This window comes from Dendropsophus ebraccatus, chromosome 13 (assembly GCF_027789765.1).
Source record: "Dendropsophus ebraccatus isolate aDenEbr1 chromosome 13, aDenEbr1.pat, whole genome shotgun sequence".
Taxonomy (NCBI): domain Eukaryota; kingdom Metazoa; phylum Chordata; class Amphibia; order Anura; family Hylidae; genus Dendropsophus; species Dendropsophus ebraccatus.
The window spans coordinates 78695627-78723444 of record NC_091466.1 but is presented as its reverse complement, the minus strand read 5'-3'; the positions used below and the strand labels follow the sequence as shown (position 1 = coordinate 78723444).

The following is a 27818-nucleotide window of genomic DNA, read 5'->3' as shown; positions in this document are numbered from 1 at the left end:
TATATATACAGTCATATAGCAAAGCTGCTTCCTATATAATATATATATATATATATATATAATTATATAGGAAGCAGCTTTGCTATATGACTGTATATATATATATATATATATATAGGAAGCAGCTTTGCTATATATATATATATATATATATATATATATATATATATATATATACATATAGGAAGCAGCTTTGCTATATGACTGTATATATATATATATATATATATATATATATATATATATATATACATATAGGAAGCAGCTTTGCTATATGACTGTATATATATATAATGTATAGGTAGCAACTTTGCTATATGACCACTAGTGATAGGATGTATAGGAAAGTGATCAGTGCCTGTTCCTCTCCAGCACTCCAGGATTACACCTGGGGAGGGGTTAGCAGGCGGCAGAGGCGGACAGGGAGGGATATGGGAGAGACCTCGCCGAACAGATGTGGGATGACAGCACAAGATGATGAGAGGAGAGACCCCACTGATATCCAGCACTGGAGCCACAGGTGAGAGCAGCTTACCAGCATATCCATCACAGAGGGCATATCTCACTATCACACCCATCACAGTGGGCACATCTCACCTGGGGGCAGCAGGACCTCATCTATCCAGGGGATTCCATCATCTAACCTGTGTATTATTTCCAGCATCAATATCAATGCAATCTACTAAAATCCTACTAACAAACTAACACTAAATGTTGAGGATTTTCTGCATACATAATACTCTATAATTCCAGGCAGTCCTATGTAACATCACATAGAACACAGAGTGTTATTTCTGAGCAGTAACAAAGTACCTGAAGTGTTACATAGGACTGCAGATCACATCTACTACATTATCTGTACTCAGATATCACTGTTTTATCTGTGGTGTTACATAGGACTGCAGGTGACATCTACTACATTATCTGTACTCAGATATCACTGTGTTATCTGTGCTGTTACATAGGACTGCAGGTGACATCTACTACATTATCGGTGCTCAGATATCAATGTTTTATCTGTGGTGTTACATAGGACTGCAGGTGACTACCACATTATCTGTACTCAGAGATATCACTGTGTTATCTGTGCTGTTACATAGGACTACAGGTGACATCTACATTATCTGTACTCAGAGAGATATCACTGTGTTATCTGTGGTGTTACATAGGACTGCAGATGACTACTACATTATCTGTACTCAGAGATATCACTGTTATCTGTGGTGTTACATAGGACTGCAGGTGACTACTACATTATCTGTACTCAGAGATATCAATGTGTTATCTGTGGTGTTACATAGGACTGCAGGTGACTACTACATTATCTGTACTCAGAGATATCACTGTTATCTGTGGTGTTACATAGGACTGCATGTGACTACTACATTATCTGTACTCAGAGATATCACTGTGTTATCTGTGCTGTTACATAGGACTGCAGGTGACATCTACATTATCTGTACTTAGAGATATCACTGTGTTATCTGTGCTGTTACATAGGACTGCAGGTGACTACTACATTATCTGTACTCAGAGATATCACTGTGTTATCTGTGCTGTTACATAGGACTGTAGGTGACTACTACATTATCTGTACTCAGAGATATCACTGTGTTATCTGTGGTGTTACATAGGACTGCATGTGACATCTACTACATTATCTGTACTCAGATATCACTGTTTTGTCTGTAGTGTTAGATAGGACTGCAGGTGACATCTACTACATTATGTGTACTCAGAGATATCACTGTGTTATCTGTGCTGTTACATAGGACTGCAGGTGACATCTACATTACCTGTACTCAGAGAGATATCATTGTTTTATCTGTGCTGTTACATAGGACTGCAGGTGACATCTACTACATTATCTGTACTCAGAGATATCAATGTGTTATCTGTGGTGTTACATAGGACTTCAGGTGACATCTACTACATTATCTGTGCTCAGATATCACTGTTTTATCTGTGGTGTTACATAGGACTGCAGGTGACATCTACTACATTATCTGTACTCAGATATCACTGTTTTGTCTGTAGTGTTACATAGGACTGCAGGTGACATCTACTATATTATCTGTACTCAGAGATATCAATGTGTTATCTGTGATGTTACATAGGACTGCGGGTGACTACTACATTATCTGTACTCAGAGATATCAATGTGTTATCTGTGGTGTTACATAGGACTGCAGGTGACATCTACTACATTATCTGTACTCAGAGATATCAATGTGTTATCTGTGGTGTTACATAGGACTTCAGGTGACATCTACTACATTATCTGTGCTCAGATATCACTGTTTTATCTGTGGTGTTACATAGGACTGCAGGTGACATCTACTACATTATCTGTACTCAGATATCACTGTTTTGTCTGTAGTGTTACATAGGACTGCAGGTGACATCTACTACATTATGTGTACTCAGAGATATCACTGTGTTATCTGTGCTGTTACATAGGACTGCAGGTGACATCTACATTACCTGTACTCAGAGAGATATCATTGTTTTATCTGTGCTGTTACATAGGACTGCAGGTGACTACTACATTATCTGTACTCAGAGATATCACTGTGTTATCTGTGATGTTACATAGGACTGCGGGTGACTACTACATTATCTGTACTCAGAGATATCACTGTGTTATCTGTGCTGTTACATAGGACTGCAGGGGACAGATATCATTGTTTTATCTGTGCTGTTACATAGGACTGCAGGTGACATCTACTACATTATCTGTACTCAGAGAGATTTCACTGTTATCTGTGGTGTTACATAGGACTGCAGGTGACATTACTACATTATCTGTACTCAGAGATATCACTTATCTGTGGTGTTACATAGGACTGCAGGTGACTACTACATTATCTGTACTCCGAGATATCACTTATCTGTGGTGTTACATAGGACTGCAGGTGTCTACTACATTATCTGTACTCAGAGATATCACTGTTTTGTCTGTAGTGTTACATAGGACTGCAGGTGACATCTACTACATTATCTGTACTCAGAGATATCACTGTGTTATCTGTGGTGTTACATAGGACTGCTGGTGACTAGTACATTATCTGTACTCAGAGATATCATTGTGTTATCTGTGGTGTTACATAGGACTGCAGGTGACTACTACATTATCTGTACTCAGAGATATCACTGTGTTATCTGTGGTGTTACATAGGACTGCAGGTGACATCTACTACATTATCTGTACTCAGAGATATCACTGTGTTATCTGTGGTGTTACATAGGACTGCAGGTGACTACTACATTATCTGTACTCAGAGATATCACTGTTATCTGTGGTGTTACATAGGACTGCAGGGGACATCTACTACATTATCTGTACTCAGAGATATCACTGCGTTATCCGTGGTGTTACATAGGACTGCAGGTGATATCTTTTACATTATGTGTCCTACATTTTCACTGTGTTAACATAGTACGGAAAATGTAGTAGATGTCACCTGCAGTCCTATGTAACACCACAGATAACACAGTGATATCTCTGAGTACAGATAATGTAGTAGATGTCCCCTGCAGTCCTATGTAACACCACAGATAACACAGTGATATCTCTGAGTACAGATAATGTAGTAGATGTCCCCTGCAGTCCTATGTAACACCACAGATAACACAGTGATATCTCTGAGTACAGATAATGTAGTAGATGTCCCCTGCAGTCCTATGTAACACCACAGATAACACAGTGATATCTCTGAGTACAGATAATGTAGTAGATGTCCCCTGCAGTCCTATGTAACACCACAGATAACACAGTGATATCTCTCGGAGTACAGATAATGTAGTAGATGTCCCCTGCAGTCCTATGTAACACCACAGATAACACAGTGATATCTCTCTGAGTACAGATAATGTAGTAGTCATCTGCAGTCCTATGTAACACCACAGATAACACAGTGATATCTCTGAGTACAGATAATGTAGTAGATGTCCCCTGCAGTCCTATGTAACACCACAGATAACACAGTGATATCTCTCGGAGTACAGATAATGTAGTAGATGTCCCCTGCAGTCCTATGTAACACCACAGATAACACATTGATATCTCTGAGTACAGATAATGTAGTAGTCATCTGCAGTCCTATGTAACACCACAGATAACACAGTGATATCTCTGAGTACAGATAATGTAGTAGATGTCCCCTGCAGTCCTATGTAACACCACAGATAACACAGTGATATCTCTCGGAGTACAGATAATGTAGTAGATGTCCCCTGCAGTCCTATGTAACACCACAGATAACACAGTGATATCTCTCGGAGTACTGATAATGTAGTAGATGTCACCTGCAGTCCTATGTAACACCACAGATAACACAGTGATATCTGAGTACAGATAATGTAGTAGATGTCACCTGCAGTCCTATGTAACAGCACAGATAACACAGTGATATCTCTGAGTACAGATAATGTAGTAGATGTCCCCTGCAGTCCTATGTAACACCACAGATAACACAGTGATATCTCTCGGAGTACAGATAATGTAGTAGATGTCCCCTGCAGTCCTATGTAACACCACAGATAACACAGTGATATCTCTCTGAGTACAGATAATGTAGTAGTCATCTGCAGTCCTATGTAACACCACAGATAACACAGTGATATCTCTCTGAGTACAGATAATGTAGTAGATGTCCCCTGCAGTCCTATGTAACACCACGGATAACACAGTGATATCTCTCTGAGTACAGATAATGTAGTAGATGTCCCCTTGCAGTCCTATGTAACACCACAAATAAGATAACTGATCTTCAGTGTTACCTTTGACCCCTCTGTAGGTGTTGGTGCTGCCATCTTGTACAGGCTGATACCCCCCTCTGTTTGTTCTCCTACCTCTCTGCTGATCCTGCGTTCTCTCACATTACTTTTTCCCTTAGATCTTTTGGGGTTATGTGATCCTGACACCTTCTGAGGACATGAGTGGTTTGCTAAGTGGTGTGTATTGAGCGTGCATACATTACAGGGCCGATGCCATCACTCATCAGCAGACAAATCCGGGGGCGGACAGTGGATTAGCTGACACTTGTATCAAGGATTTCCTTATAATGCTATGATCATTAAAGCAGAACTCCGCAAAAAAGAAATTGTTTTCAAATCAGCTGGTGTCAGAAAGTTAAACAGATTTGTAATTTGTTTCTATATAAAAATCTCCAATCCTTCAGTACTTATCAGCTGCTGTATGTCCTGCAGGAAGTGGTGTATTCTCTCCAGTCTGACACAGTGCTCTCTGCTGCCACCTCTGTCCACATCAGGAACTGTCCAGAGCAGGAGAGGGTTTTCTATGGGGATTTGCGCTGCTCTGGACAGTTCCTGACATTGACAGAGGTGGCAGCAGAGAGAACTGTGTCAGACTGGAGAGAATACACCACTTCCTGCAGGACACAATAACCCGAACAACCTAGTAACTTCACCTCCCAGGAGATATACATAAGGGAACAGACAGAACTCACAGCCAATTACTTTCCTCTCCCAGCTATAACGCTCCACTATTAGTATCGGGGAAGAGAGATTTTATGGGCCCTGGTGCAGCCTCTGTACCCCCTAGGGGGAGGTATATAGCCAGGGTGATGTCACAGCAGGTAGTATATACAGCCAGGGTGATGTCACAGGAGTCAGTATATAGCCAGGGTGATGTAACAGGAGGCAGTATATAACCAGGGTGATGTCACACTGTACTAGAAGCAGAGCAGTGACTGCTATCTCACTGTACTAGAAGCAGAGCGGTGACTGCTATCTCACTGTACTAGAAGCAGAGTGGTGACTGCTATCTCACTGTACTAGAAGCAGAGTGGTGACTGCTATCTCCATGTACTAGAAGCAGAGCGGTGACTGCTATCTCACTGTACTAGAAGCAGAGTGGTGACTGCTGCTATCTCACTGTACTAGAAGCAGAGTGGTGACTGCTATCTCACTGTACTAGAAGCAGAGTGGTGACTGCTATCTCCATGTACTAGAAGCAGAGCGGTGACTGCTATCTCACTGTACTAGAAGCAGAGTGGTGACTGCTGCTATCTCACTGTACTAGAAGCAGAGTGGTGACTGCTGTCTCACTGTACTAGAAGCAGAGTGGTGACTGCTATCTCACTGTTCTAGAAGCAGAGAGGTGACTGCTGCTATCTCACTGTACTAGAAGCAGAGCGGTGACTGCTATCTCCATGTATTAGAAGCAGAGTGGTGACTGCTATCTCACTGTACTAGGAGCAGAGTGGTGACTGCTGCTATCTCACTGTACTAGAAGCAGAGTGGTGACTGCTATCTCACTGTACTAGAAGCAGAGTGGTGACTGCTATCTCACTGTACTAGAAGCAGAGTGGTGACTGCTATCTCACTGTTCTAGAAGCAGAGAGGTGACTGCTGCTATCTCACTGTACTAGAAGCAGAGTGGTGACTGCTATCTCACTGTACTAGAAGCAGAGTGGTGACTGCTATCTCCATGTATTAGAAGCAGAGTGGTGACTGCTATCTCACTGTACTAGGAGCAGAGTGGTGACTGCTATCTCACTGTACTAGAAGCAGAGTGGTGACTGCTGCTATCTCACTGTACTAGAAGCAGAGTGGTGACTGCTATCTCACTGTACTAGAAGCAGAGTGGTGACTGCTGCTATCTCACTGTACTAGAAACAGAGTGGTGACTGCTATCTCACTGTACTAGGAGCAGAGTGGTGACTGCTATCTCACTGTACTAGGAGCAGAGTGGTGACTGCTATCTCACTGTACTAGAAGCAGAGTGGTGACTGCTGCTATCTCACTGTACTAGGAGCAGAGTGGTGACTGCTATCTCACTGTACTAGGAGCAGAGTGGTGACTGCTATCTCACTGTTCTAGAAGCAGAGCGGTGACTGCTATCTCACTGTACTAGAAGCAGAGCGGTGACTGCTATCTCACTGTATTAGAAGCAGAGTGGTGACTGCTATCTCACTGTATTAGAAGCAGAGTGGTGACTGCTGCTATCTCACTGTACTAGAATCAGAGTGGTGACTGCTATCTCACTGTACTAGAAGCAGAGCGGTGACTGCTATCTCACTGTACTAGAAGCAGAGTGGTGACTGCTGCTATCTCACTGTACTAGAATCAGAGTGGTGACTGCTATCTCACTGTACTAGAAGCAGAGCGGTGACTGCTATCTCACTGTACTAGAAGCAGAGTGGTGACTGCTGCTATCTCACTGTACTAGAATCAGAGTGGTGACTGCTATCTCACTGTACTAGAAGCAGAGCGGTGACTGCTATCTCACTGTACTAGAAGCAGAGCGGTGACTGCTATCTCACTGTACTAGAAGCAGAGTGGTGACTGCTGCTATCTCACTGTACTAGAAGCAGAGCGGTGACTGCTATCTCACTGTACTAGGAGCAGAGCGGTGACTGCTATCTCACTATACTAGAAGCAGAGCGGTGACTGCTATCTCACTATACTAGAAGCAGAGTGGTGACTGCTGCTATCTCACTGTACTAGAAGCAGAGCGGTGACTGCTATCTCACTGTATTAGAAGCAGAGTGGTGACTGCTATCTCACTGTACTAGAAGCAGAGCGGTGACTGCTATCTCACTGTACTAGAAGCAGAGCTGTGACTGCTATCTCACTGTACTAGAAGCAGAGCCGTGACTGCTATCTCCATGTATTAGAAGCAGAGTGGTGACTGCTATCTCACTGTACTAGAAGCAGAGTGGTGACTGCTATCTCACTGTACTAGAAGCAGAGTGGTGACTGCTGCTATCTCACTGTACTAGAAGCAGAGTGGTGACTGCTATCTCACTGTGCTAGAAGCAGAGTGGTGACTGCTGCTATCTCACTGTACTAGGAGCAGAGCGGTGACTGCTGCTATCTCACTGTACTAGAAGCAGAGCGGTGACTGCTGCTATCTCCATGTATTAGAAGCAGAGTGGTGACTGCTATCTCACTGTACTAGAAGCAGAGCGGTGACTGCTATCTCACTGTACTAGAAGCAGAGCGGTGACTGCTATCTCACTGTACTAGAAGCAGAGCGGTGACTGCTATCTCACTGTACTAGAAGCAGAGCGGTGACTGCTATCTCACTGTACTAGAAGCAGAGCGGTGACTGCTGCTATCTCACTGTACTAGAAGCAGAGCGGTGACTGCTATCTCACTGTACTAGAAGCAGAGCGGTGACTGCTATCTCACTGTACTAGAAGCAGAGTGGTGACTGCTATCTCCATGTACTAGAAGCAGAGCGGTGACTGCTATCTCACTGTACTAGAAGCAGAGTGGTGACTGCTGCTATCTCACTGTACTAGAAGCAGAGTGGTGACTGCTATCTCACTGTACTAGAAGCAGAGCGGTGACTGCTATCTCCATGTACTAGAAGCAGAGCGGTGACTGCTATCTCACTGTACTAGAAGCAGAGTGGTGACTGCTGCTATCTCACTGTACTAGAAGCAGAGTGGTGACTGCTGTCTCACTGTACTAGAAGCAGAGTGGTGACTGCTATCTCACTGTTCTAGAAGCAGAGAGGTGACTGCTGCTATCTCACTGTACTAGAAGCAGAGCGGTGACTGCTATCTCCATGTATTAGAAGCAGAGTGGTGACTGCTATCTCACTGTACTAGGAGCAGAGTGGTGACTGCTGCTATCTCACTGTACTAGAAGCAGAGTGGTGACTGCTATCTCACTGTACTAGAAGCAGAGTGGTGACTGCTATCTCACTGTACTAGAAGCAGAGTGGTGACTGCTATCTCACTGTTCTAGAAGCAGAGAGGTGACTGCTGCTATCTCACTGTACTAGAAGCAGAGTGGTGACTGCTATCTCACTGTACTAGAAGCAGAGTGGTGACTGCTATCTCCATGTATTAGAAGCAGAGTGGTGACTGCTATCTCACTGTACTAGGAGCAGAGTGGTGACTGCTATCTCACTGTACTAGAAGCAGAGTGGTGACTGCTGCTATCTCACTGTACTAGAAGCAGAGTGGTGACTGCTATCTCACTGTACTAGAAGCAGAGTGGTGACTGCTGCTATCTCACTGTACTAGAAGCAGAGTGGTGACTGCTATCTCACTGTACTAGGAGCAGAGTGGTGACTGCTATCTCACTGTACTAGGAGCAGAGTGGTGACTGCTATCTCACTGTACTAGAAGCAGAGTGGTGACTGCTGCTATCTCACTGTACTAGGAGCAGAGTGGTGACTGCTATCTCACTGTACTAGGAGCAGAGTGGTGACTGCTATCTCACTGTTCTAGAAGCAGAGCGGTGACTGCTATCTCACTGTACTAGAAGCAGAGTGGTGACTGCTGCTATCTCACTGTACTAGGAGCAGAGTGGTGACTGCTGCTATCTCACTGTACTAGGAGCAGAGTGGTGACTGCTATCTCACTGTACTAGAAGCAGAGTGGTGACTGCTATCTCACTGTACTAGAAGCAGAGCGGTGACTGCTATCTCACTGTACTAGAAGCAGAGCGGTGACTGCTATCTCACTGTATTAGAAGCAGAGTGGTGACTGCTATCTCACTGTATTAGAAGCAGAGTGGTGACTGCTGCTATCTCACTGTACTAGAATCAGAGTGGTGACTGCTATCTCACTGTACTAGAAGCAGAGCGGTGACTGCTGCTATCTCACTGTACTAGAATCAGAGTGGTGACTGCTATCTCACTGTACTAGAAGCAGAGCGGTGACTGCTATCTCACTGTACTAGAAGCAGAGTGGTGACTGCTGCTATCTCACTGTACTAGAATCAGAGTGGTGACTGCTATCTCACTGTACTAGAAGCAGAGCGGTGACTGCTATCTCACTGTACTAGAAGCAGAGCGGTGACTGCTATCTCACTGTACTAGAAGCAGAGTGGTGACTGCTGCTATCTCACTGTACTAGAAGCAGAGCGGTGACTGCTATCTCACTGTACTAGGAGCAGAGCGGTGACTGCTATCTCACTATACTAGAAGCAGAGCGGTGACTGCTATCTCACTATACTAGAAGCAGAGTGGTGACTGCTGCTATCTCACTGTACTAGAAGCAGAGCGGTGACTGCTATCTCACTGTATTAGAAGCAGAGTGGTGACTGCTATCTCACTGTACTAGAAGCAGAGCTGTGACTGCTATCTCACTGTACTAGAAGCAGAGCCGTGACTGCTATCTCCATGTATTAGAAGCAGAGTGGTGACTGCTATCTCACTGTACTAGAAGCAGAGTGGTGACTGCTATCTCACTGTACTAGAAGCAGAGTGGTGACTGCTGCTATCTCACTGTACTAGAAGCAGAGTGGTGACTGCTATCTCACTGTACTAGAAGCAGAGTGGTGACTGCTGCTATCTCACTGTACTAGGAGCAGAGCGGTGACTGCTGCTATCTCACTGTACTAGAAGCAGAGCGGTGACTGCTGCTATCTCCATGTATTAGAAGCAGAGTGGTGACTGCTATCTCACTGTACTAGAAGCAGAGCGGTGACTGCTATCTCACTGTACTAGAAGCAGAGCGGTGACTGCTATCTCACTGTACTAGAAGCAGAGCGGTGACTGCTATCTCACTGTACTAGAAGCAGAGCGGTGACTGCTATCTCACTGTACTAGAAGCAGAGTGGTGACTGCTATCTCACTGTACTAGAAGCAGAGCGGTGACTGCTGCTATCTCACTGTACTAGAAGCAGAGTGGTGACTGCTATCTCACTGTACTAGAAGCAGAGTGGTGACTGCTATCTCACTGTACTAGAAGCAGAGTGGTGACTGCTATCTCACTGTACTAGAAGCAGAGCGGTGACTGCTATCTCACTGTACTAGAAGCAGAGCGGTGACTGCTATCTCACTGTACTAGAAGCAGAGCGGTGACTGCTATCTCACTGTACTAGAAGCAGAGCAGTGACTGCTATCTCACTGTACTAGAAGCAGAGCGGTGACTGCTATCTCACTGTACTAGAAGCAGAGTGGTGACTGCTGCTATCTCACTGTACTAGAAGCAGAGCGGTGACTGCTGCTATCTCACTGTACTAGAAGCAGAGCGGTGACTGCTGCTATCTCCATGTATTAGAAGCAGAGTGGTGACTGCTATCTCACTGTACTAGAAGCAGAGCGGTGACTGCTATCTCACTGTACTAGAAGCAGAGCGGTGACTGCTATCTCACTGTACTAGAAGCAGAGTGGTGACTGCTGCTATCTCACTGTACTAGAAGCAGAGCGGTGACTGCTATCTCACTGTACTAGAAGCAGAGTGGTGACTGCTGCTATCTCACTGTACTAGAAGCAGAGCGGTGACTGCTATCTCACTGTACTAGAAGCAGAGCGGTGACTGCTATCTCACTGTACTAGAAGCAGAGCAGTGACTGCTATCTCACTGTACTAGAAGCAGAGCGGTGACTGCTATCTCACTGTACTAGGAGCAGAGTGGTGACTGCTATCTCACTGTACTAGAAGCAGAGTGGTGACTGCTATCTCACTGTACTAGAAGCAGAGTGGTGACTGCTGCTATCTCACTGTACTAGAAGCAGAGCGGTGACTGCTATCTCACTGTACTAGAAGCAGAGCGGTGACTGCTGCTATCTCACTGTACTAGAAGCAGAGCGGTGACTGCTATCTCACTGTACTAGAAGCAGAGCAGTGACTGCTATCTCACTGTACTAGAAGCAGAGCGGTGACTGCTGCTATCTCCATGTACTAGAAGCAGAGTGGTGACTGCTATCTCACTGTACTAGAAGCAGAGCGGTGACTGCTATCTCACTGTACTAGAAGCAGAGTGGTGACTGCTGCTATCTCACTGTACTAGAAGCAGAGTGGTGACTGCTGCTATCTCAATGTACTAGAAGCAGAGCGGTGACTGCTATTGGTATTCTGCAGTTCAGTATGATTCCCGGGATTCTCAGCTCCCGCTCTATACGACCTTCTACAAACCATGATGTTATAGTGTGGAGTCAATGTGATCAGCCTGTATCAGTCTAAGCTGCCTTAGCAGCTATTCTTTTACCTCTAATCAGTATTATTTGTCACTATATAATGTGCGAGGGTATGAGCACAGGGACCCTGGGGAGCAAAGCCTATGGCTAGTGTCCAGCGGACTTGCTTAAAGTGGTAGTTAACCAAAAGAAAATTCTTTCAGATCAACTGGTCCTAAAAAGTGCCAGAGACTCCTGATTTACTTCTATTAAAATTTTTTTAAGTCTGCCAGTACTTATCAGCTGCTGTATGTCCTGCAGGAAGTTATGTATTCTCTCCAGTGTAACACAGTGCTCTTTGCTGCCACCTCTGTCTATGTCAGGAACTGTCCAAATCCCCATAGAAAACCTCTCCTGCTCTGGACAGTTCCTGACATGGACAGAGGTGGCAGCAGAGAGCACTATGTCAGACTGGAGAGAATACACACAGCAGCTGATAAGTACTGGAAGACTGGAGATTTTTTAATAGAAGTAAATTACAAATCTATATAACTTGCAGTGTTCGGGTACAGAGAACACTGCCAATCCCAAACATTTCGGCAAGTTTGCTCACCACTTAAAGACTAGTCATGAGTCTTATCCTGCAGTGAGTATTGTGGGGTCCGGGCATGGTCCTGAGACTTATATAAATGTGACCGATTGCTTCAGTCTAGCACAGAATAAAACGTCTTCTATATTTTACTGTCTGTATCACAAGGTGCCATGGCCCAGCCGGCTGCTGACAGGGATCACATCTTCATGTCATTCGTCTGGTTCCTGCCTCTGCCTCTGTGATCTGATGACTATACATCCTGAAGAGCGGAAAAAATTTATTATTGCCAGAAACCCGAGCAAAGGCGGACTGCCTGGAGACAATGCTCCGAGTCTGCGTGACGTCACCGTCTGTGCCCAGATCTATGAGGAGATCAGGAATCCTACCAGAGATTTATAAATCTGTTTATAAAGTTATCAGGGGTGTAATAATCTGCAGGATATACCACTATGTATATAAGGAGGTGACAAGGACAGAGCGATAAGCTGCAGATCTCTAGAGAGGTCAGGGGTGTAATAATCTGCAGGATATATCACTATGTATCAGGAGGTGACAAGGACAGAGCAATGTGCTGCAGATCTGTAGAGGTCAGGGTGTAATAATCTGCAGGATATATCACTATGTATCTGTCAGGAGGTGGAGAGGACAAAACGATGTTCTGCAGATCTCTAGACAGGTCAGGGGTGTAATAATCTGCAGGATATATCACTATATATCAGGAGGTGACAAGGACAAATGTGCTGCAGATCTGTAGAGGTCAGGGTGTAATAATCTGCAGGATATATCACTATGTATCTGTCAGGAGGTAGAGAGGACAGAGCGATGTTCTGCAGATCTGTAGAGGGATCAGGGTGTAATAATCTGCAGGATATATCCCTATGTATCAGGAGGTAGAAAGGACAGTGATGTTCTGCAGATCTGTAGAGGGGTCAGGGTGTAATAATCTACAGGATATATCACTATGTATTTTGGGAGGTTAAGAGGACAGAGCAGTGACGCTGTGGAGATCACACACCTCCTTCATAGGTTTGGTGTTCCCTGTACCGGAGTGAGGTCCCCTTCTTATTATTGCTCCAGTTGGGAGAGACGGCCTTATTTCTACTGCAGACTTCTGAAGCTTGCTCTTCCCTATCATCAGCCATAAGCCCTGCAGCACCAGTGGGGATCCTATATCTGGCCTAAGACTGTCTCATGGAGGTTTTCCGGGCGTAGTGCCTGACCGGCGCTGTGGACGTTGATCTCCTATCGGCTTACCAGCTTTTCAGCCCTTACTCCTTCAGTCACCTGCTGCCCACTCGGGTCTGCCCCCGTGGTCAGCCCCCCCGCTGGAGACAAACTACCGGGTCTGCTGGCTTTCCCCCCCCCCCCCATCCTCCGTGGACACCGGGCTAGTGGAACACAAACATGCTATGTGTGCCTCTTCCTGTTGTGGAGAAGAGAATATGCTGTGGCCTCTCTTGGTTCCCATTATTTGGTGGCCCGCTATGGGGGTCCCCTGCGCGGGGTCAGCCGGGAGCCCCTGTGTTGCTCCCCACTACAGTGATTGGCAGTTGTTAGCCTCTCTAGGGGTTCCTGGGCTGGCCCGGGGTAGGTGGGCCTCCGGTGGTTACATACTGATTGCTCCTCTGTCGGCCGTCCCGGCCCTCATGCTTCTGTTTGGACCATACTCCAGGTTACAGTTTATCTGTTCTTCTTGTTATAACCAATTTCCGTTTAGGCTACCAGAGCCCAGAGGGGAGTGCTGGAGACACCCTGTTGTTCACTTCTCTCCAGTCACCTCCCACTTAGTTACTGAACGTGTAGATTTTTACACGATATTCCTGTTGAAGTTCTCCCCTCTATTCTTAGTGAATAGTGGAGGACAGCTCTCCTATAGACCTGTCCTATATTTTAGTTTTGTCTGTCTGTCTCGTCTGAACATCTGTATCCTGTTGTCCGTCTGTCTTTCTTTTGTCCCTCCTTTCAGTCGCTGGCTAACATCTTCCCTCCCTTCCTTACCTCCCCCCTTGTCCCTGGTTTCCCCATTTGCTTTCCCTACTCCTAGTGAGCCCGGCATAGGACTGCATGATGACCTCCCTAAAATTAACCTCCCTCAACATACGAGGTTTGAACAAGCCTGAAAGGCGCTCTCAGGTGTTGTACCACATGCATAAGCAACGCACCCAGATAGTGTTGTTTCAGGAGACTCACTTCAGAACCGGACATGTGCCGGCCATGCCGACCCGATACTACTCCCAGTGGTTCCACAGCACCAACCCGGAAGCAAAGACCAAAGGTGTGAGTATTGCCTTACACAAATCTCTTTCTGCAACAGTCCTGGGCTCGGAAGTGGACCCCGATGGTCGCTATATTTTTCTAAAAGTGCGCATTGCGACTAAGGTATACACTATTGCTAAAGTCTACCTTCCTAATCATAATCAGGTGCAGTCCGGGATGAGGTACCTTAAGGCGTTGGGGAGGTTCGCAGAGGGCCTCATCATCACGGCCGGAGACTTTAATCTGGTCCTTGATAGAGCCTTGGATTCCTCGGCGGGCAGGTCCTCTATTCCTGTATCGCAGGCTCGCTCTCTCAAGAGGCGACTGTTCGAGCTCAAACTGGTAGATGTTTGGCGAATTCAACACCCTGGGGTAAGGGACTACACCTACTTTTCCACGGTACACAACACATACAGCAGGATAGATATGTTCCTAATTAGCCACCACTTGCTCTCCTGGCACCCGCGGACAACTATTGACCCCATGACCTGGGCCGACCACGCTCCCGTCACACTCGTGCTTACTCTACCAGACACCGCTCTTAGAGAGTGGAACTGGAGACTTAATCCGAGCCTGTTGAGGGACGTTGCCTGCCAGGCAGCCATTCGGAAGGCCATTGCAGACTTCATGGAGTCTCACGTAGCTGACGACACTCCCCTCCCCATACAATGGGAGGCCCTCAAATGTGTCCTTAGAGGGGTGCTAATACAGTCTGGGGCGCGCCTGAAGAGAGACCACTTAGCGACTATCTCCCATCTCCTCACCAAGATACATACAGCTGAGGTCTCACATAAGCAATCTCAGGATCCACAAACCCTGGCGACCCTCATAGAATTGAGAGGCCAATTGCAAAAACTAATTGACCAAAAACATGCGCGCCATAGGGAGAGACTTAAGCGTTTTTACTATGAATACTCTAATAAATGCGGAGCCCCCCTTGCGCGGTTCATACACCCGAGATCAACACAGACATTTGTTCCCTCCGTGGCTACTTCTTCTGGGGGACTTTGTTCCTCCCCAACAGACATAGTTGAGGCCTTCCGCCAATTTTACCACACCCTGTACAGCCTTAGGGGTCCGCTAGCGGACATGCCTCCTGAGGCGTTCTCCGCTAGGGTGCAACAGTACATAGCCTCCACCCCCCTGCCAACATTGTCATCTGAGATTGTGGACGACCTTGACGCCCCCTTCTCTGAGCAGGAGCTCTCACAGGTGATCAAACATTCCCCTAGTGGTAAAAGCCCTGGCCCGGACGGGTTCACAGCGGCCTTTTATAAGGGGTTCGCTGCTCAGCTGGCTCCCCTTATGCTGCGGGCCTTTAATGCTGTCACCCCCACCTGCCCCTTTCCTAACCAGTCCCTCATGGCCACCATAGTGGTCATCCCGAAACCGGGGAAGGACCCATCCTCCTGCGCCAATTATCGGCCTATATCATTGATCAATGTGGATATCAAAATGTTCTCCAAAATGATTGCAAACCGGCTGGGACCCCATCTCCCTGGGCTCATCCACACTGATCAGGTGGGCTTTGTCCCACGTAGGGAGGCCAGGGACAACCTAAATAAAACTCTTCTCCTGCTGTCCCATGCACAGAGGTCCGGTGTGCCCGCCTGTCTAGTCTCGATCGATGCTGAAAAGGCTTTCGACCGGGTACACTGGGCCTTTTTGCGGGCCACGTTGGAGCAGATAGGTCTGGGGACAGTGCTACAGGAGAAAATCGCGACGTTGTATCTAAATCCTACGGCGAGGGTGAAAGTAAATGGCATGCTCTCCGCACCAATCGTAGTTGCTAATGGCACGCGCCAGGGATGCCCTCTGTCGCCAATGCTGTACGTGCTTGTCATGGAGCACCTGGCGGTGGCCCTGCGGCGCGCACCCGATGTCCACGGCATTAAATTAGCTAACACTCACTACAAACTGGCATTATACGCCGACGACCTCTTGCTCTACGCGACGGACCCCTTGGCCTCCTTCCCCGCTGTACTTAGGGAGTTTGACAGGTTCGGGAATGTGAGTAACTTTAAAGTTAACTACACCAAAACCGAGATCCTTAATGTTTCCCTGTCAGATTCCATGGTGCTGCGATTGAGAGACGCCTTCCCATTCAAATGGCAAGCCCCTGCCATTAAATACCTCGGGGTGTGGGTTCCTAAGGACCCCTCCGCTTTATTTTCCCTGAACTTTCTCCCCCTACTGGCCCGCACTAAAACGGACCTGGCCTCTTATGACAAATCGCAGCTGTCTTGGTTTGGGAGAATCAATGTTATTAAAATGGATATATTGCCTAGGTTCTTATACTCCTTTCAGGCGCTCCCCATCCCGGTACCCTCCTCCTTCTTCCATCAATTACGCACCCTTCTTCGCAAGTTTATCTGGGGCCCTATCCGGCCGCGCATTAAATACAAAACCCTCACCAGACACAAGTTGGACGGTGGGGCGGGTCTGCCTGATTTCTCCTTTTACTACAGGGCCTCAGTCCTTCTACGTGTTGTGGACTGGCTCCACAATGCTGCAGACAAGCAATGGGTCAGGATCGAGGGGGCTTTGTCGCCCATAGCCTTGAAATCCTTACCATGGGTCTTCCCGATCCACCGCCCACACATGGATACTTTTCCACATCTCACCGGTGGGTTTTTGCGGCTGTGGGACAGACTCCTTCTCTCCCACAGCGTCTCCCATCGCGCAGGGCTCATGAGCCCTCTATTCAGTAACCCTGCTTTCCCACCGGCCTGTGGTCGGGATTCATTCCTGGGATGGCCGGCTTCTGAAGACGTGAGGATGGGACAGATCCTGGGGCCCAACAGGGCGCTAGGGACTCTCCAGTCGCTGCAGGAGGCCTGCCCGGGGAGGCCCCTATCCTGGCTGGAATATGAACAGCTGAAGGCCTACGTGCGCTCCTCCTTCCCTCGGGGAATCCCTATGACCTCACCGACGGAGCTGGAATCGCTCCTCCTGGAGTCCTCTCCACCGCTGGGGGTTCTATCCCGGCTGTACCGCATCCTGATGACAGCTGATGCGGATCCTGAGCCCTCATACCTGCGCACTTGGGAAACTGAGTTAGGTCTCACTTTTTCCGACTCGGACAAACGGAAAATATTTACGCTTACACACAAGATGCCCATGGCCTGTCTTGCTCAAGAGAAAAATTTTAAAATTCTGACCCGGTGGTACAGATACCCGCAACTCCTGCACCGTTGCTATCCGGAGGTGTCGGATCTGTGCTGGCGCTGTGGAATGGATGTGGGCACCATGGTACATGTATGGTGGAGCTGCTCGGCATTGACTCCCTTCTGGGACGCCGTGTTCACTATATATAAACAAGTAACTGATAAATCTGTTGTGCCCTCAGCCGCCTTGGCCCTGCTCTCCCTGCTACCGGGCTCTTCCTCCGCCGTCAAGAGGGACCTTTTGAGACACTTCCTCACCGCGGCACGTACTGTCATCCCGCGACATTGGAAGTCTACAATCCCTCCATCCATCGCTGAATGGGTGACGGAGATGGATCTCCTTTACCGCATGGAGTCCCTGACGGCGGAGGAACACTCCCGGGGAAATAGGGTGGACCGCCTGTGGCTGGCTTGGACCACATTCAAGGAGGGTCCGCTCTTTGCCCGATGGCTGGTTCGCTAGGAGGCGCGCTGGTGAAGTGTACTTACCTTTCCTACATGCCTCACCCTCCTCCCTGGTTCCCCTCCCCCCCCCCCTCCCCCCCCTATTTCTCCGGATGACTGAACCTTCTTTTTCCTTCCCCAAGATGTTTCCTTTCACGTTTCTTATCTGTTCCTTTCTATGTTTCTATGTCTACTTGCCCTGAGGTGTATTGAGGCAGAATGGGTGGATGGTAGATCGCTCGGGCTTGCAAGAGGGGTAATGTACCCCTGGTTTAAGGGGTCGCCCATCAACATGTATCTATGATCCACCACTTAATGGAGTGGGCCTAGGGCGTACGTAAGGGTTCTCCCTGGTCGGTACGGCCCTATTTCTTTCTTTGTGGTTACGAAGCAACTTATGTAATTTTGTATCTATGTGTGATCCTTGTCACATGTATACTTTGTTTTTCTGCTTTATTGTTTTCTATATGCAAAATTAATAAAATAAGATTTACCAAAAGAGGACAGAGCAATATTCTGCAGATCTCTAGAGAGGTCAGTGGTGTAATAATCTGCAGGAAATTTCACTGTTTATCAGGAGGTAACAAGAACAGAGCAATGTTCTGCAGATCTCCAGAGAGGGCAGAGGTGTAATAACCTACAGGATAGATCACTATGTATATCAGGAGGTAACAAGGACAGAGCGATGTTCTGCAGATCTCTAGAGAGAGATATGATGAGAGCCACAAGCACTTGCATGCAGGTTCCCATTGCAGGATAGGAGTTGTAGTCTGCAGAACACGTCAATAGATTATTATTTCTCAGAATCTTCTCCATCAGAGCAGGAAGGAATAGTGGGGATGCTGCCCTGTTAACCCTTTCCTAATCCGGAATCTGGAATGCACAGGGATACTCATCATTCCTCCTGGCTTTGTGTAACGTTTTTCTCTGCAAATTCACATTTTCAGCCAACTTGATAACCTATGACTGTAAAGATTATTGTGGGAGAACCCAAATTCCTTTGGGTAGGAGAGGCTGGGACCTCGGAATACCAGAGCCTCATTCATTATATTCTGTATACATCTATGGGGTCTATGGGACTATGCGCAGAAAGTTTACTTGACAGTACAGGAGGGGCTCCTACTGCCGCCAGCTGCTTATATACAGAGAGCTTAATGCACATGGCGGATAAACTGCTTACATTACCCCCCTATACCTGCACCCATACCGTATAAAGCAGCTGTCAGATCTGAAGGGGGACGGCTGCTCTCCACCTGCTTTGTCATCACATTATAATGATTGACTATTGCTCCGAGGAGTCACATGGAGTCACTGGGCCTCACACTTCTAGGCTAAATACACTTAATGTCAACACAGAACTGCTGGTGCTTGTAGTGTGAACATGGCTGACTGTTCTCTATAATGGAGATAAAGGCGTCCAGTGAAATACTGAGTGCAGTGATCCATCACCCTGTATGTACAGTCTGCTGCTTCAGTAAAGGAAATACCGTATTTAAAAAGGCTGTTCACCCCAAAAAATTTATTTCAAATCAACTGGTCCCAGTAAGTGGCAGAGATTTGTAATTTACCTCCATGTAAAAATCTCCATTCTTCCAGTACTTATCAGCTGCTGTATGTCCTGCAGGAAGTGGTGCATTCTCTCCAGTCTGACACTGTGCTCTCTGCTGCCACCTCTGTCCACGTCAGGAACTGTCCAGAGCAGGAGAGGTTTTCTATGGGGATTTACTGCTGTTCTGGACAGTTCCTGACATGGACAGAGGTAGCAGCAGAGAGCACTGTGTCAGACTGGAGAGAATCCTGCAGGACATACAGCAGCTGATAAGTACTGGAAAACTCAAGCCTTTTTTTTGTAGAAGTAAATTACAAATTTATGGCACTTTCTGGCATCAGTTGATTTGAAAGAAAAAAATGTTTGGTGAACTACCCCTTTAAGTAATTACATATCTTGGAAATGCCAAAGAAATGTCAAAACAGCTTTGTGATTATATGAAGTGCTCCCCAAATTAAGGCTTTCCAGCTGTTTCACAACTATCATTTCCTGCAAGATCTGAGAGCCAAAGGCTGGCAGGGAATGATAGGAGTTGTAGTTTTGCAACAGCTGGAAATCAGTAACATTGAACAGGGAACATTGAAAGCACCTGCACATAACAGCAAAATGCATGATGGGAGTTGTGGATATGAGACATATGCAGGCTCTTGCGGCAGGGTAGGAGCTGTACTCTAACAGCAGCTGGCGGCCACAGGTTGGGGAATCCTAATACAAAGGCTCTACTCCCATCACAGCAGAGCCTTCCCATGGAGGCAGTGGGAGATTAAGTAGACCATGGGCTGTTCCCTGGTGCCGCCCTGCCACACCATGTCTTCACCTAGTAAGCTAGCAGGTTTTATTGTGGTAAAGTGCACAGTAAGCCCTTGATCTGTATATATGACTGAACTGACTATTACAGGGCTCTGTCCCTACCTACTGATGGTGTCCAATCATCTCAGTCACTATCAGTCTCACTAGGAGGAATGGTGACATCCAGCTGTGGTGACTCACAGGTGACATCTTTTTGGATTGCAGACATGCTTCTTTCTTCGCTGCCCAGACTTAAGGCCCTATTACACAAAATGATTATTGGCTGTTATGGCCGATAATCATCTTGTGTAATAGAAGGCAACAATCAGCCAACATAAACGATGTTGGACGATCGTTGCAGTCGTTTGTCTTTCAACATGTTGAATGACAAATGACTAATATCGCAACAATCTGCTGCCGTCTCTCTGTGGAATAGGATCAGCGGCAGCAAACCGCTACTATCTATGGGCTCCCTGGACAATCAAGTGATCACCCGGGCAGCCCCCCCCCCGGCCCCCCCTGTACTCACCCGCTTGCTGCCGACGCGTGGAATAGCGGCAACTGCGAGCGGGGAGCTGACAGCGCTCGTCTGCTCCTCTCAGTCGCCCCATGTAATAGGACCCTTAGGGTACAAACACACACACCGTATACGCAGCAGATCTGCAGCAGATTTGATGCTGTGTTCAGTTATATAGATCTAATCTGCTGCGTATCTGCTGCGTATCGCAGCAGTAAATACACAGCCTATACGGTGTGTGTGTTTGTACCCTTAGGGTTTGTTCACACTGAGTAAAAGCGGTGGAATTTTGTGGCGACGCTCTCTGCCGTGGAATCCCGCCTGCCTCAGTGTCCCACAGTGTCTCTATGAGAGGGTTTGCACGCCTCTGCACCCACCGCTCTCGCACAAAGAATTGACATGAAATTTGTAATATTATCATAAATTATTATCAAAATATCATCCGTAGTGCAACTGTATTCCATATTTGCGGATTCGCAAAAATAGAGGATGTGTGAATTTCAGCATAGGAATTAATGGGATCCGCAAATACTGGGAACTTATGTGATTGTTGCTGAGCCATATTCGGCCCCTCACTTCTGCAGCCATCTCCAGTCTATATATTAGCAGTAACATATGCTGACCCACAGACCATACAAGAAAAAATATTACATTCAGCAAGGGTCGTTTATGGGTTTATAGTAACATCTATAGGCTGGGTTCACACTACGTATATTTCAGTCAGTATTGTGGTCCTCATATTGCAACCAAAACCAGGAGTGGATTGAAAACACAGAAAGGCTCTGTTCACACAATGTTGAAATTGAGTGGATGGCCGCCATATAACAGTAAATAACGGCCATTATTTCAATATAACAGCCGTTGTTTTAAAATAACAGCAAATATTTGCCATTAAATGGCGGCCATCCGCTCAATTTCAACATTGTGTGAACAGATCCTTTCTGTGTTTTCAATCCACTCCTGGTTTTGGTTGCAATATGAGGACCACAATACTGACTGAAATATACGTAGTGTGAACCCAGCCATAGGCTGCAAAGTTGCTTTAGGGAGGGCTGAAAGGAGACAGGATTCAGGAGTGCAGGGAATGGAGGTTTTAACAATTTCACTAATGCGGGAAGAAGTTTGTTTCCAAAAGTCCATTCATGATCATTATAAACGGCGGTGACGCAGAGCTCTTCATGAATTGTAGTGTAAATGTTAGTAAATGTTTCATTTCTTTCAAGTTCAGTGTTGACAACTGTCAGTTTTAATTTAATATCATGCAGGGCATCCCTCTCTGCGTATTATCATGTGAGATCAGTGGCCCAAACTCATTTAACCCTTTGAAAACACCTGTTACTTATTCAAATTAGGAAAAAATGCTGTCTGCCCACTTTAATGCCAGTTTTTCCACCCAGAAACTTTGGGCCAGGCTGGACTGTCCTGGATGTGATGCGGGGTCCCCCCTCTCTGTGTATTATCAGTGTGAGATCAGTGGCCCTAAGTCAATTTTATTTTTAAATCATAATTTTGTGTTTTTACTTTTATGCCCTTTTTTTGCCAACTGTGGGGTCCTTTTGGCCATGTTTATCACCAATCCCCCCAGGGCACCTCACTTACGGGTAGGTTATGAATATTATCAATTTTCTGTAAGTATAATAGCTGAAAAAGGAAAAATCATCTGAATAAGAAACCAACTTCAGCCCCGAATAGGAAACTGGACGAATAAGAAACCAACTTCAGCCTCATCACAAGATTGGTGGATTTTTTCTGCTTGTAGATCTGCAGATTCAGAGCTCAGTGGGTGTTTCCTGTCAGTGGAGCTACAGATTCAGAGCTCAGTGGGTGTTTCCTGTCAGTGGAGCTGCAGATTCAGAGCTCAGTGGGTGTTTCCTGTCAGTGGAGCTACAGATTCAGAGCTTAGTGGGTGTTTCCTGTCAGTGGAGCTGCAGATGCAGAGCTCAGTGGTTGTTTTCGGTCAGTGGAGCTGCAGATTCAGAGCTTAGTGGGTGTTTCCTGTCAGTAGAGCTGCAAATGCAGAGCTCAGTGGTTGTTTTCTGTCAGTGGAGCTGCAGATTCAGAGCTCAGTGGGTGTTTCCTGTCAGTGGAGCTGCAGATTCAGAGCTCAGTGGTTGTTTTCTGTCAGTGGAGCTGCAGATTCAGAGCTTAGTGGGTGTTTTCTGTCAGTGGAGCTGCAGATTCAGAGCTCAGTGGGTGTTTCCTGTCAGTGGAGCTGCAGATTCAGAGCTCAGTTGGTGTTTCCCAGTGTCAGACTGGAGCACCTGGGGCCCACCAGAGGAAATGATCCTGGGGGCCCACCAATGAAGAACCAGTGAGAAACAATCTGTCAGTCAGCATTGCTTCAGGTTCTGAGCTGGGGGCCCACCGGAGGATCCTCCGATTAAAAAAAGCCTATCCAGAAATCAAAAGATTAGCGGTTAAGGGACCTATATGACTGCCTGGTCAGAGTACATAAGGTAATTATGGAGCGGTAAATGCATCCACCTCCTGCACAAACAACTTCACTAATTGCTGTAAACACTATACGGGACAATGCTAACCAAGATTATTTGGAGACATGCTTGTTTATTTCAGATTTATTGGGGGCAAATATGTGCATAACCTTTAATTTTATACTGAAATAGAATATCAGACAATAGTTGTGAAAATGGGCTTACTGGGCAAAGCTCCTTGCACCCCATCACACCGCAGTGTGTACATTATACATCACAGAGGGAGAAAATCGCATTAATGAGAGAGAGAGAGCTGGAGCCTTTGTTTGTTTGGAGGATGTGTGTCATGTTTATTGTGAATGGCTAATGCGGGTGGAGACCTCTAGTAATAAGCACAGGAAGCATTGAGAAAAAGAAGTAAAGACTCAAAGTGAACATCTAGACAGGAACCTTGTGGTGGTGACGGAAACCTGTGCGTGTTATATGTGAGAGGTAGCTGGGTACATGCAGAACTGCACAAGACTATGGGTAAGAGATAATGGTGAAGGAGCAGGTGAGTGGCTGGGCTTGCTAAATATTGTGTTATTATGAAAGCCAGGAAGAACAGGAGGTTTATACTAATATATATATATATATAGGAATATACCCTTAGGCCGGGTTCACACCCTGTATGACACCGTTCGTTCTGTTACCTGGCCATGTCACAGAATGGCCGGTGTTAGTGAAGATCATCCTAGTCGGATGAACTTTATTTATGTTGAACTGGGATGCGGGTGCATCCATGTGCGCCCCCATACCAATTCACCATTGCACAAAATGGAGAGTGTGGCAGATGTCAACTGACAGTTCTTTGCGCCGCTTGCAATCCCGGCCGGAGCGTATACTAAGTGTATACACTACGTCAGGGATTCCATAAATTTTCAATGCAAAGTATGTTTTGAATTTATCGCGGCCGTTGTTGCAAATTGCAACAATGCCTGTGATTAATTAAAAAAAATATGGTGTGAACATAGCCTTAGGATGCAAGCCACCTGCATTCTGCACCGGTCAAAGGACCCCGAAGTGTCAATTCAGGGGCCACATACATTCCCTGTATACAAATGATGGGCCAAACCTAAAAATTTTGGCAGGAATCTCGCAATCATCTAAAGTGACCCCCTCTCCCACAGATCTGAAAGGAGAAAACAATCGGACATGTTGCATTTTAACTGCCCATCCTTTTTCTCCCAGATAAAATGTTGTAAAAGGAGTCGTCGTAGTGAGGATACAGGGGAGTCTTAAGGCCCCCGTAAACCTTCAATACCCAACAGCCGAGCATTCCTGTGTTGTGTATTTGGGGGCTGACAGCACTCTTGCTGAGGCTTCTCTCTTTCTGAACAAAGGGGTCGCCCGTGATTTTCCATCACGCCCCACTCCCATTTCCACCGATAACATTTGTCGGAGGTTGATCACAGGGGGCCCTATAAACCCTGGACTGACGGCTAAATCTGAGGCGAGCAGTCATAAGTCTAAGGGTGTTTCGCCACTTTTATGTGTACGACTATTTTGAGCAAGCCAGTCAGAAACACACAACTGAAGCCCCTACTAGCATAGTGGGATCTCGGAGTCCCATCAGCCCCATAGCCTCTTGGCCAGGTATCTAATTCTAATGTCTAGTTCTGGGACTGATGAAAATTTTTGTTATCACATAGAGTTTATCCTGTAGGCATACATACTGCACCTATCACATTATTAAAAGGATATTCCAATAATTCACTATTATATTCTTTACAGAGAACCCCAGGGCCAATGATGCTGAAGTGATCTGGACACTGTGACATGGGTAATGGGACTGATGACGACCTGGAGAACAATTTCACCTTCTGCACCATCGACCACACCATACATCAGACCCTCTTCCCGGTGGTATACGTTGCAGTGTTTGCCATTGGTCTCCCAGCAAACTGCTTGTCCTTGTACTATGGCTACCTTCAGATCAAGGCCAAGAATGAGTTAGGGATATATCTGGTCAACCTAACCCTGGCTGACCTTCTCTACATCTTCTCCTTGCCCTTCTGGCTTCAATATGTCCTTCAACACGATAACTGGACGTACAATGAGATCATGTGTAAGATCTGCGGCATCCTCCTGTATGAGAACATATACATCAGCATTGGGTTCTTGTGTTGCATCTCCGTGGACCGGTACTTGGCCCTAGTTCACCCTTTTAGGTTCCACAATCTGCGAACAATAAAGGCCGCCATTGTGGTCAGTCTACTCATCTGGACCAAGGAATTACTGACTAGTTTTATCTTCTTCCAACATGGGGAAGTCAGCAAGGACCCTGAAAGTCATATTGTCTGCTTTGAACATTACCCAATAAAGAGCTGGGAGCACAATATCAACTACTACCGCTTCTTTGCCGGCTTCCTCCTTCCAATATTTCTTTTGTTATTTTCTTACTGTCGGATTTTCCGGGTGATTCGAAAGAGCCAAGGAACGCAGACCAAGAGGAAGCTTCAGATCAAGCAGCTGGTCCTCAGCACCATCCTGATATTTCTGGTCTGCTTCGGCCCCTATCATATACTGGTGGTCATTCGGAGCTTGTTTGAGAAGAATTGTTCATTTGCTTCAAGAATCTTCAATGTCTACCACTTCTCCCTGCTGCTCACCAGCTTCAACTGTGTTGCGGATCCCGCTCTCTACTGCTTTGCCAGCGAGAATACCTACAAAGACTTTGTGTGGTTGAAGGATTCTTGTCTCAGCTGTATAAGCTGCGGGAGGTTTTCCAAAAAAGAGGAGTATGAGTTAAACCACACGGTTGTCTCCAGAGCGGAGGCCAGCAAAGCAAACCCATCACCTGCTGAGACGGAGACTTCTGTACTGTGCAAATACAAAGTATACAAGGCTGAACATGGAAATGAGGATGAAACTGCCCCTCAGGTATAGAAGGATGAGGGGGAGACGATGGACTCATGTACATGTCTTGGTACAAAATGGAGGTTGTAAATATGTGACCATCAACTTACTAGAGAAAACTGATACTGGATGTATGGAAACCAGCCTGAAACTGGATGTAAAAACTCCCTACAAACTGCTTGTGCTGCAATGAAGAGATGGGCTGTTACCACCACAGGAAGAGGACGGCATTGATCGGGAAAAGGCAGACGCCATTATTGATAGATAAAATTTAAAAAAAAATCCTGTAGTGGGAACATAGCCATAGAAGGACAATTGTTGGATGCATTTCTGTAGATCGCGGACTAAAAATACATGGTCCTGCAAAACTACTAAACGTGTGAATGTGACCTTACACTAATTCCTCTATGGTGCTTTTTTTTTTTTTTTTTGGTTCATCGCTCTGTACCCTCAAAGAAAAGTGTAACATGCTGTAAAAATGTGTCTGAAAACTCAAAAAACTCAAGTAAACTGTGGATCAGCTGCCGATCATCTAACAACCTCAGTAATGGACTTCAATGATGTTGGGTTTGCTGCAAGGCATTTTGGCACAAGGATGTGTTCACACTAGCATAATATGAACAAATTTTTTCACTGTATAATGCTAGTGTGAAGCCTACCCAATGCTAAATACCACATAAATAAGATCCGTCTCTATCCCTTTTGTGCTACACAATAATCATCCACAAACTACATTATAATTAGAACCTTCCCAACATGGTGACATCTTTTTGCTATGATCACTTATTTCTTTTTTTATTTAGTTTTTACCCAGTTTTCCTTGTGACTTTTCCAGCATAGAGTTCATAGTAAGTCATGTGTGACTGCGACAAATCTGTGATGTGTTTTATTTTCTGTTGCAAGTTCTAAATCTCATGCGAAATAAAATAGCCATATGCCATCAATGCTGGAGAAAGGACCAGACAAGTCATAGACTAAGTTCAACAAGTTTTCCCAGCCTTAAGCGTTGTATCCTTGCTGGCTTATGGACTGTTGTATACATTACATGACACCCTTCTCATCCTCGCGTTAATATTCTATAGACACCCCTGACACCAAACATGTGCACTTATTCTGAATACATATTTCCATCACAGGTTTTGATAAAAACTTCAGAATTTTCCACATTTACGCTTACTAAGTGCAATGGAGCAAAACCTATATGTGGAGCAGCCATAATATTTTGCACGTGAGGTGAAAAGCAGCAAACTTAATCTTATGGCCTCTGATGCTTAAAGAAGCAGTGCACCCTTTTTTTTTTTATTTCCTCCCCTGCTACAGGCTGATTCCGGTGGGATGGAGCCAC

General features: G+C 46.1%; 2 protein-coding genes across 11 annotated transcripts in view; one reads left to right on the top strand and one right to left on the bottom strand.

Moving 5' to 3' along the window:
• The window catches only part of DGLUCY (D-glutamate cyclase), an 86252-nt gene that overhangs the window by 14859 nt on the left and 43575 nt on the right, over positions 1–27818 (bottom strand). The window lies entirely within an intron of this gene.
• On the top strand, positions 466–27818 carry GPR68 (G protein-coupled receptor 68). 3 transcript variants are annotated; one of them, XM_069950058.1, is made up of 2 exons: positions 466–520; positions 25349–27818. In XM_069950058.1, exon 2 carries the CDS (start codon positions 25394–25396, stop codon positions 26501–26503), a length of 1110 nt encoding a protein of 369 aa, XP_069806159.1. In that variant the 5' UTR covers positions 466–520; positions 25349–25393; the 3' UTR covers positions 26504–27818. The 3 variants fall into 3 exon arrangements, with proteins under 3 accessions (XP_069806159.1, XP_069806158.1, XP_069806157.1); XM_069950057.1 differs by lacking the exon at positions 466–520 and adding an exon at positions 23947–24103; XM_069950056.1 differs by lacking the exon at positions 466–520 and adding an exon at positions 23947–24128.

What these genes read in the sequence shown, in the direction of transcription:
- GPR68 (XM_069950058.1), top strand. Translation starts at nt 25,394, where the DNA reads ATGGGTAATGGGACTGATGACGACCTGGAGAACAATTTCACCTTCTGC.